The following is a 12,025-nucleotide window of genomic DNA, read 5'->3' as shown; positions in this document are numbered from 1 at the left end:
CAAAATTTGACGTTTGGAATGTCAGAAAGTAAGGGATCATTAATTAAAATTTATTTAAAACTCATTAATTAAAAGAACAAATTAGCCTCATTTATGAATGTTCGGTTTCTAATTATCGGTCAAAATAATAATTTATTTTACATGATTATTTTCTTTCCCATCCACATTAATTGTTTTTCGTGCAAGAAAAAGATGAAACAATGGAGAGAAAAAGGGAAAAAAATTATTCGAAATCCTTCGAACAATTATTTGTTTTTCCACTTCCTTTTTCTGAATTTATTTTCCAAAAAAAAAAACAGAAGCTGAAAAATATCGCAAAAATTATTATCAAAATCAGATTAATTAAACAAATAATTCAAAAACCATTCCTTCATCTTTTGCTCCATTTCAACCATTTACACATGTTCTTTCACATTATTCTTTTTCTGAGGTATTTCATTCAAATTTCGTCAGTCTCTAAATGTAGTTCATTACAAATTTTAAAATACAATTCCCTTTTACCTGTGTTTATTGTAAATGATTTTAACATCAATGAAGCATCCTGTGATACATTCAGAATATTTCATTGTAATGGAATATAACTGATTATTGGGAAACATATCACAAATATATCATTCATTTTTTTCCAAAATTTTCTGATTTTTACATATTGGCTTGAAATTTTATTGCAATTTCAAATTCTGCGAAACCAAAAGAAAAAAGAAATTACTATAAAAATAATAAATTAAAAAATTAATTTGCATTGGAAAAATAAACTGTAGTTTTAATTATTACATAGGAAAGATATGAAATGTAAAATTTTCTTTAAGAAGATGGTGTTGAAAAATTTTTCATTTCATCGCTTCTCGAAAATTGCCGGTTTATTCTGCTTTTTTTTTTATTTTGAATAAAGAAGTTTTAAGATAAAATACAGCAACTGTGAATCGTTTATCAGATTATCAGTTTTATGTGGAACTGAAAGTGATGGAATATACAGCGTAGTGTGCAACTCAGTCGCTAAAATATTATTATACCAGACAGTTTATTTTTTACATCAAAATCAACTTGCTAAGGAAAATGGGGAAACTTGTTAAAAGAGAAAAACGGGAAATGATAGGAAGGAAATGATAGAGAGGATGATAAATATTTATAAAATACTTTAAAATTGATGAATTCTAAATGGATTGAAAGCTATTTTCAAAGATATTCAAACCCGCAACACGTTGAAATTTTGCCATTTGCCAAAATTTGTGTAAAAGAAAAATAAGAATGTCCGATAATCGCTTTACAACTTTCGTACCTTTAACACGAGCCAATTTTTTAAATGTGAAAAGAGTAGCACAACCTTCCATATTATAAAAACAACTAATCTCAAAAATAAAATTAGTTTCTTTGTTTACTTCCTAACAGTTTTCGAAAAAATAAAATTTTCGTTATATTTCTTTTTCAAAGATTAAAACCATTCTTCAAAGATTATCGGCACTGGTTAAAAGGAAAATGATATCTTCTCATCCACTAAGAGAACAAAAAAATTTAATTAAAAAAAAATCAGATGAATGGCATCAATCACTTCTATTGCTAAATCCATTATCAGAAACCATTATCAGTAGTCTTATCAGCATCACCCTCAATATAAGCACTAACATTGATACCATTATCACTATCATGATTTCTCGTACCATCAACCGTTATCACTTGCCATAAATGCAATTTACTTTCAAAACCTTTGCCTTACATCTTTGTATTTATGAAGATCCAGTTTCTACCTTTCACCTTTGTGTTTTCCATGAGTGCATGAGTTGTGTCCAAACAAACAGCAAACGGTTCAACTGCTGTGCTTAACTCCTTTCTAAGTTTAAATCTCACCAATTACAAATCAATTATCACTGCCATCCATGTCGTTGAACTTTTGTGATGTCACGTCTAGCATTTTGTCATATCTAATCACTTTTATGTGTTATCTTACATTTTCAATTTTTTGCAAATATCAGAAATATCACTGATAGAATTAGAACAAATTTAATTTCCATAACTGACATTGAAAAAGGGAAAAACACTATTTGGCATTTTTTATGCAACTTTTTAGCCGCCGTTAGTCAAGGATCAGTGAGAAATTTCTTAACTAAATCAGACGAAATGAGAAGAGAAGCATGAAACGGAGCGTGAAAACAAAATCTTTTTTATTATTTTCAATCTTTTTGCAATTTTTGTAAATTTAAATGAAAAGATGAAAATCGATAAAAAATTCTACTATATGTCACCAGATTGCCATTATTATTATTATTGAAAAAGGGAAAAACACCATTTGGCATTTTTTATCATCGCCGTCATTGATACCATTATCATTATCATATCTCTCAATATTATTGTCATTTGCCTTTTAAATTTTGGAAAAATATCTCGCTTATAGTTTTTTAAGAGATCATTCTGACCAATTAATTACTTAGATACTCATTTTAAAGAACAAATAGAAAAACTGAATTTAGAACTTTTTATCACAGATCTTCTCTTTTTTCAACTAAGAAAAAAGAAAAGTAAACGAGGTGGACTATTTTCAAAAGTTAAATTTTCTGCTCAAAAATTTGCTATAAATCAAATTAACGTTGCTGTATTTTGCTTGTTTACACTTTTTAAATTCAAAAAAAAAAAAGATGATATTAATAATCATTTAAAACAATAAGAAAGCATATCTAAAATGCATTAGCAATAAAAAGTGATAAGCGATGATTGTACTGCAAAAATAAATAAATTAATAAAAATATGATTTTAAGCTGTTTGGGTGGCGAAATAAATAATGCGCGGATAATCAATTCAACTTTATTTAAATTATCTCAATTTGGAATTTGTTCTGATATCTTGTGTTAGAAATTCACAAGAATTATCATTCAAAAAATACTTTTTAAAACTCTCTTGAACAAGTAAGAAGACAAAGTGATATAGTAATAGTTACTTCTCAAAATCAGTTGGTGGTATGGTGAAATCTGAAATCAGTATGTGAAAATCAGTATGGTGAAATTTAAATGGAGCAGAGTAAAACGATTTCTCTATTTATTAATGTATCAGTTAATCTAATAAGCCAAAGGAAAATTAATAGCATCCTATTTGATCGGCAATTCATTTGATAATAATATTGTCTTCTTAGCTATTATACAAATTATGATTAATTTAAAGTTTTTTTTAAAGAATATTTCACAATATTTTTTATAAACATACAAGCAATATGCTTTCAATTTTCCTGAATGATCAAACTACTGCTAAAATAAGTAAGTCAGTCTAAACAAACATTCAGAAATATTGCAAAAAACATTTAAGCAAATTTAAAAAAAATATGTTTAAAATAAAACAAACTATTGTTATTAAGCTTGGCTTTCCTTTTAGGGCTTAATTCTAGTTAGATATAAAACAAGTCACTCTTTTGATCATTTTGATCACATCTTCCATAAGTTTCAAATTTATTTTTAATATAGGTCATTCATTATTCATTCCTTGAATATTATACAACACTGAATTGGAAATTCAATTTTTTGCGTAAATTTCATTTGTTTTGTATGAAAAAAACTATCCCAAACCAGGGGGCAAGTTATTAGGAAATTGAAATTATTAGAAACTGAAATTTATTTAGTTTATTGGTGACGAAAAGAAGGCTTCTAAAATAAAGTTTTCATTATTACACCAAAAAAACTTGCATAAATTTGATGATGATTTCATTTGTAAACTAATCCATACAACTTGCTTCTAACTGTGTTCTTTCTGCAATTTTGTAAAAAAGTAGCATTGCATGGTGTGCACTTATTGCATGATGCACTTACTGCAAACCTTGCTTTCATGATGATTAAAAAATATGCAAATTTGATTCTTTATTAAAATCTTTATTAAATTAAGGTACTAGAAATGTCTTTTTTGCAAGTATTCCTACGCAATTTGTCTTGTTTGCCTTTTTGTAATCTGCATTAATTAATATTACAGTATATTCCAAAATGAGAAATTAAAGTTTACATACCGCAATAGATTTGAAGTTATTTATTTCTTCCAGCAAAGTGTTTAGAGATATGAGATATTTCGGGTTATAAAACTGGATTTTTTTTTTTTTTGCACCTATTAAGATAAACTGTTCACCTGAGGGAAGAAAATATTCCGGGTGAAAAAATTAAGAAAGAATTAAGAAGGGAAGCGAAAAGATAGGGTCAGCGAATACCAGAATGAAACCGAAACCGATTTTCTTTTAAAAAAATGTTATTAAATTGAACTAAATATTTTTATTGGCTGAATGAATATATTGCCTTATGATTTTACCTTTTATTGCTATTCTCGTGATAATTATTACTGTCATCTTGTCTCATTATCACTATTACTGATCTATGGACAATTATCAAGCTGGAACAAGTTCCCGGCTTTGCTATACCTTCAGGGAATAAAGAGAAAAGATTTTGAGAGAAAATTAGCGTAGATGGCATAAAACAGTAGCAACGATTATGACCTTCAGATATAGGTATGCGAATCAATGATTTCTTTATCCTACAGCACCTTTTCTTGCCACGCCTTACTCTTCCTTGTGTTATCATCTTTAAATTGCTTGTCATCTGAAATGTCAGGTTGTCAAGCGCTGATATATAAAAAAACCCTGTTCAGCGTATCCATCGTACTGTGCATCCATCTCCACTCTCTCTGATATTCATAATTTCAACCAGAACAAATGCTGTATTTTTTGTATAAACACTTTCTGAGCTTATGTTAAGTCATAGATGGTATATAAGGTATCCAACAAATGTGTTATAAACAAGCATTTGGCAAATATTTTCTGTGTTATGCTATCATAGTTAAATTGCATTGCTTTCTTAGATGCCACATTTATGATTGCTCTGTTACATAATCGCTCTCTAAATAACAATTATTGTAAACCAAAAATTGAAATACCACTTTTCATCACATAAATTGAATACCATTTTTCAGAAGCCATAAACAAACCATTCATTTGATAAAAATCCTATGATTTGCTTTGAACTTTCAGTTGAAGTTGAAGACCATTACTTGACTGTTGCAATAACATGAAATATCATTTATTCTTAACTCTTATCTTGAGACACAGAGGATAGATACCATTACTTAATCTTAACAAAAACAGAATTAAAGACATTTCCTACAAAAATCCGTGATTAACAATTGGTAATAATAAACAATGATAGAAAAGAAATTATTACATCCATTTATGTTTCTCTAAATTTCCTTATAGTCTTTTTATTCTCATTCTTTCTTCACAGATACCTCACTAATAAATCGATATTTTATGATGTTAATCTTCTGTTAATAGCAAGTTTGATCATAAAATTTAAAATATGTATCATACATTCTCATACCAGGCTTATTTGCAATTTTCTGTAATACAGAAGTAAGAGATCAACCGTTCTTTGTTCTTATTGAAAATTCATTGAATTGGTACATCGTTTATGTCTTCGTATCCTGTTCTATACGCTTCCTGGATAGTGGGATTAAAATTTAATACTCTCAACTTGTAATTTAGATATTTAAGAAAAAAAAAATAGAATATGTTAACCGTACATAGCTAATGTCAAATAATACTTAAAAGAAAGCATACAGATGTAGGAATAAAAATTTCACAATCTGTTTGAAAAATTTTCATTGACTCATGGAAAAATGAACAAAAATGTGTTTTGCGATGCCTCTATTTCTGCGCTATTTACATTATATGCTCAAATTGTCATTTTTAATTACTTTAAGTCAGTGAAGCGAATCTCTCTAAAGTATGATTATTGATGTCACTACAATCATAATTATTACAATTATCACAACTACAACTCTGCCTTTTCATCTAAGATCTTCAGCATCTTACAATTTAAGGCAACAAGTTTTCAGCTCACATAGGGAAAGAAAACGGTTAATTGGCCTTCTGAAGTAGAAATACGAATACACTTAACTGTCAATAACTATTTTGTTTTTTTTTTTTTTATTAAATGACTTTGTTAATATTAAGAAAATCGACCATCCATCGATTTATCTAAATATTTATTCTTTTATAGCTTCTCTTCTTTTTTCCAAATCAAATCTATATTACTCTTCACTCATTTCAGTAGTTCATCCTTTTCCTTTCTGTTTCAGCTATAAATTTGTCTTTCAAGTTAAAGTAGCTTTCACTGACGGACAAAGTCAACAATGATGATCAAAAACTTCATTGAAGCTTCACTGAAATTAAAAGGAAAATGGAGATATCTTAAAACCAAGATTTATCTCTTGTTTTCTTCTTTCCATTTAAAAATAATTTTCACCTCTTTCAAAAAGTGAAAGTACCTGACATTTTTCCAGTAATTAAAACTAAATTACTGAATTACTGGGCAGTCTTCAAATCCTTAAGTGTAAATATTATTTTTTATCGAGAATTTCTATATCTAAAAACTAGTGCTCAATGGCATAGTTCATAGATTACTATATTTAAAATAATTTCACGAGTGTTTTGCCCGAAGATATTATCAACATATCAGTGATAATTAAATATAGCGTATTTCTACTTAGTTTCTACAAATACAAAAAATCCAAAATTCTTTTCACTATGAGAGATGAAAGAGAAAAATACTCTTTGATCATTTGCTATCGCAAATAAGCATTTCATAATTCTTCCGAAATTTCATTGACTTTCAAAAATGGTAATAAATTGCGGTATGTTGATCCAATTTAAGAATTTTACATCTTTGAATAGGTTAAAATACCATCAAAGAATAAGTTAATTATTTCAGTGTCTTCTGGTTGGGAACGAAAAAAGTGACATTTAAGTCATTGAATTATTTTTGAGCTTAATTATGTTCTGGAAAAAATAGCAAAAAAAAGTGAAACAGTACTTAGAGAAGATAAATAATTGATTTAGGTGATGGCAATATCAGTGGTAGATTCAAAGTTACAACAAAAAGAAGTGGAAGCGATGAAACGTGCCGCATTCTTCGGTATCACAGTATCAACGATGGCTACGTTGACAGCGATCATTGCTGTACCTCTTCTGTATAACTACATGCAACACGTACAATCGTCCCTCGAGGGTGAAGTTAATTACTGCAAATATTTAACAGATGGTTTATGGCAACAGTTTGATAAGGTATTTGTCTTAATAAATTTTTCTTAATTAATTTGATCTCTTAATGTGAGTAGATCTTGCGAAAGCTAACATCTAAGAATTTTTGCCATTAATTAGCAAAATCTCTCTAAATAATATGTTTTAATAAAAAAAAACAGAGAATTTATCTTTTAAAAAGAAAAAAGCTGTACATAATTTTGATGAATTTTCATTCTCTATTTCAAAAAATTTTTCGGCATCAAACAATAGTTTAAATGAGAACTTCAAACAATTCTTGCTAAAAAAAAAAAACTTTTTTTGACATTGTTTTAAACAAAGTTAAATCTTTTCATTTTTTAAAAATTTACTAAGTTTAATTCATTGTGTAACCGCAATGAGATGAAAGGATACCGACGGACAAGTTTTGATAAGTAAATTTTAAACAATTTCAAACATCGATTTTGAAAAAATACAAAAAAATCATTATTTTTTCTAGCATTATAGGTACAAATATTAACGGAGAATGTTAACATCAATAATCGTTTGAAAAGATACGTAAACCGTCGACAGGTCAACAGAATGAAACGAAGGAGAAAAGAAGCGCACGCAGTTCCAACATATTCGGTGGAAGATGAAATTGGCGGATATAGTGCTGAGGATGAGGAAGATGATGAGGAAGAAGGGGAAGATTTGGAGAGGGAGGAAACGGAAGAAGAGGACAGCAGATTTGCGCTAACAAAAGAAGATGTGACAAGAAGTGACAGGATGATATATGGTTGGTGATTTTGATCAATCATTCTTTCATTTTTTCATTTGGAAACTGATGTTTTTTTTCTTCATCTTACAATTTTCAAGTCTTTAAGGCCACAGATTGGGTAAGTTTTCCATCTAAAATGGAAACTTTCCCTCCATTTGATTATAGGAATTCTAAAGATGATTAGTGGATGCAGGGAGAGCAAGCTAAAAAAGTAGTGTAACAAAAATAAGCGAAAACTTGAAATTTCAAAATAAAATCTATTATTTTATATTTCATAGCTTTGATGAGCAAAGGTTTAAGATAAAAATGAAATAACCTTTGATGCCATTTTGCTGGAAATAAGAGATGCACTTCAAGTTTGCAGCAATTACAGCAAGTGAATCACCAGGGTTATAAAGAAACCGTTTTTGCCGAGAATCATATTTCGATCTTGAAATCCAATTAGGCCTTTATAATTTGCATCAAAGTTGCAGTGGTGAAGTATATTTGAAAATTTTATCCTATACACATCATAACATTTATCCTAAATTAATTTAAGTGCGATATCGAGAAAAGTAGAGATGCTACAAGGGAAGAACAATTAAAAGACAAACTTAAGAAGTACCTCAGCTTAAAAATATAGGTTTCATACAATCAGAGAAAAATTGTTTTAAATTAGAATTCAAACTAAAACTAATTTGAAGCTGATGAATCAGATCAAAGCTTAAAAATGTTTACCTCACCGCTATCAAACGCAGCACTAAAATCATGTTCGCCTTTCTTCATCATATCAATCGGTTGTTTTGCGTAAGTTAAATTCGAATCCGGATGCCCACTACCGAAATCAGATTTTGGAGTTATGTAAAACGTGACTAAAAATTATTTGGAAGATTAACTTCAGCTTCATTAGAATAAAATAGGCTTGAAAATTTGTTAGGTGGAGAAAAATTAGTTTTTATGTCCGACATCAAAATCAGGAGCGAAATGAAAAATGTCAATTTTACTGCTGTAGAAGGAGAGAATTCAAATCTAGCTAAACCTAAGTAACAATGACAAATTAAGCTTTTTTAAAACCTAATTCATTTTATCATCCTTTGTTTTAGTAGAATTATCTTCAGTAATAAAAAGGAATGCTTAGAGTAGTTGAGAAGCCAGAATTTCTCCATTAACAAGTTACTGGATAAAATTTTACTGGGTTAATAATTCACTGCATGAAACTCGGAACGGTCTCCGTGAATGTATAAGCATTGTTGAGGAAAACGAAAGCTTTCGGTATTTCTTTTTAATCTTGTTCCTTTGAAAAAAAAAAAAAAAAAAAGAATTCTCAGAAGATCCTCAAAATCATGTGAAATTCACAAATTAAATTAAATGAGAAAATAAGGAATTAAGAAATAAATAAATACAAAATTCAATTATTTATGTTCTAGCAATAAGATAATAATAGTTTATAATCTTTCTATATTTGTAGAGCAGAGTGGCATTGGCAGAAATAACACAAAATATATCAAAACATCTGGAATTTATGACGATAGCAAATTTAGCGGTATCGGTGCAAGAACTGTGACAGCTGGAACTACTGAAAACGCATGTTGTAGTTGCGGTGTTGGAGCTGCTGGACCACCGGGTCCTCCAGGACCTGACGGTGAAAATGGTTTGTCATTTGCATCATTATGATATTTTAAACTTCATCATTTTTTCGGCAACAAATTCTATTTTAGGTGCTGATGGACCACCTGGAGCACATGGATCACCCGGTAGAGATGCCGAGCCAAATGCAAGACCGAAACCAGAAGATTTGTGCTTTGATTGCCCTCCTGGTCCAGCAGGACCAGCTGGAGCTCCAGGACCGAAAGGATTCCCAGGGCCAACCGGAAAGCGAGGAGTAAGTGGAGGAGGATCTTTGCTACCAGGACCACCAGGATCACCTGGGCCTCGTGGACTACAAGGACCTCCGGGACCTTCAGGACCACCAGGGGCTAGTGGTTTACCTGGTGTTCTCAGTGAATATCCTGGACCACAAGGGCCACCAGGTCTTCCGGGACCAATTGGACAACCTGGTAAAGCGGGACAACCTGGTACGATTGGTAGACCTGGACCTATTGGTCCAATAGGGCCACCAGGTGACCCTGGGCCACAGGGTGTCCCAGGAGAAAATGGGTTAAATGGAAGGCCAGGATTATTTGGCAAGGAAGGGAAACAAGGCTCGTGTGACCATTGCCCACCACCTCGTACTTCTCCTGGTTATTAACTTTTTATGAATATCATGTGTAATTATCCTTTCAATCATTTTAAAACGATCTTAAAGTCAACAAAATCATTTAAATCAAAAAAAAAAATCAAGATCACTTTTCCAGAACAATATTTTCTAGCCAGAAATTTGAATATTGTCGTGATCTTAAATTATGTGTGCTTTTAATTTAGAGAAAGCTTTTTGAAAGAAAACCCTCTATTGCACTCGTAAACTTTATCAATCACTTTTACTTATATCTGTTACATTTGCGCACTTTTGCATTTCAATTTTAATCAAAAAATTCCAGTTTCTTGTTTTGTTTTAAGAAATATTTTATTACTAAAGATATTTGCAATTTTTTGCTCAACCTTTCAAACTGAAGAAATTTTCAAATGCGTACTTTTTTCCTTAATTTTTCCAATTTTGGTCATAAATTTTAACCAACTGTTTGCTGAGAAAAGACTGAAAAAATCTGAGGAAAAATTTATTCTCTTCAATTATGCAATTTGCAATACATTTGCATGCACTTGGTAAAAGTCTTCACATATATTGATCTGAATTTTCGAAATAGTTTTGAAATTTCTTCGAAGCAAATTACAGAGTACCAGGAGGATTGAAAAAAAATCAAGGAAAAAGTACGCATTTGAAAATTTCTTTTTGAAAAGTTTGTATTAAGAGATCTAAACCAGATGTTACAGAATAAAAATGTTACACTTACACATTTCCGAATATATCTTTAGATTTCAAGAATTTCAGACTTTTACTTTGAAACTGCTTGGCCGCTAAGAGATTAGGGAAGTCGGATTTGTTGAAAAAAATTTTTTAATTATTATTCTTTCAAAAGAACTCGTAAGAAATGATGTACGATCCTTTCACTTTCACTTCATTTCAATTCCCAATTCCACCCTTAAAAAGGCTTCATTAAAATTGTTTTATGTCAACTTTTTTTAAAATATAATTGGACAACAGTGTACCAACTTGTTTTCTGTTGAACTTTGAACTTATTATAAAGATTATTGGAAATTCACACTGCATACATGCATCCTCTTACCAAATATGAATCTGCTTGTTCTGTATAAAGACCGAAATAGCCTTTTCTCACTTTTTGCTCTTAGCCTTATTACGATGATTTAAGAACTTAGAAAATGAAAATTCTCTCTCATTTATTTTGGAATTTCTTTAGATGAAATTCAATTTTCCAAATTCTGCCAATAGCTACAGTAAGTACGTTTCAATATTCACTTGAATATTCAAATTTTTTCCTTGTCCTTAAATAAATTAACTCACAAATATTTCGTACTTTTTTAGTGATTTTTTGAATATTTGTTCAGCTGAGTCAATCTTAAGTAATTTTTTAAAGGAAAAAATTTACTCAAATCTAAGTAAAAAAACTGTAAAATTTCATTAGGTGACCCATTTTCTCTAAAAATAAAAAAATGACTATAATTAGCTTATCCGATCATTTTGATACCAAATATTTATCTTTCATTTAGTGCTCGAAAATTTAAAAAATTATTTCAAAGCGTGGAAGTAATAATTACTCAATCAAACTGAACCGAGGCAAAGTTGAGTTTAAAAAAGTCGAGAAATATAAAATGCATGCAAAAAAAAAAAAAAAAACTGGACTTATCGTGATTGAGAGCTTGTTCTCATATATATCGCATCTTTGTTCATTGATTAAAAAGCACACTTTCAAAACAAATAAATTTTATTAAATTATTAAGGGTAAGAACAATTTGTGATGTCAAAATCGTTATCTAGGCTAATCATTCAATGTGATACACTTCGTCGTCTGCTAAACTATTTCATCTAATTTTTGGGTCAGCAAGTGGCACTATCTTCAAGTAACGCGTCATTTAAATACATTTGACAAAACAAAATGATAAAAAATAAAATATTATTGCTTAAATTAAAGAGAGATTCATAAGGACTGAAAATTGCTAATTATTTCAATAATTCAATGATTTAAATATACAGAAATAAAAGTCATAATGGTTATTTTGACTTTTGAAACTTTTCATCC

The 12,025-nt window shown here is 29.7% G+C and overlaps 1 protein-coding gene across 1 annotated transcript; it reads left to right on the top strand.

Annotated features, from left to right (window-relative positions):
• Positions 1 to 6,856: 6,856 nt before the first annotated feature.
• Bm10414 (Uncharacterized protein) lies at positions 6,857 to 10,020 on the top strand (the record flags this gene model as incomplete). Its single annotated transcript, XM_001899909.1, has 4 exons — positions 6,857 to 7,078; positions 7,541 to 7,811; positions 9,241 to 9,423; positions 9,491 to 10,020. 4 exons carry the CDS (start codon positions 6,857 to 6,859, stop codon positions 10,018 to 10,020), a joined length of 1,206 nt encoding a protein of 401 aa, XP_001899944.1.
• Positions 10,021 to 12,025: the final 2,005 nt, after the last annotated feature.

Source organism: Brugia malayi (genome assembly GCF_000002995.4).
Source record: "Brugia malayi strain FR3 genome assembly, contig: Bm_v4_Chr2_contig_001, whole genome shotgun sequence".
NCBI classification, from domain to species: domain Eukaryota; kingdom Metazoa; phylum Nematoda; class Chromadorea; order Rhabditida; family Onchocercidae; genus Brugia; species Brugia malayi.
The sequence above is the reverse complement of the archived record's forward strand: the minus strand, read 5'-3'. Positions and strand labels throughout refer to the sequence as shown.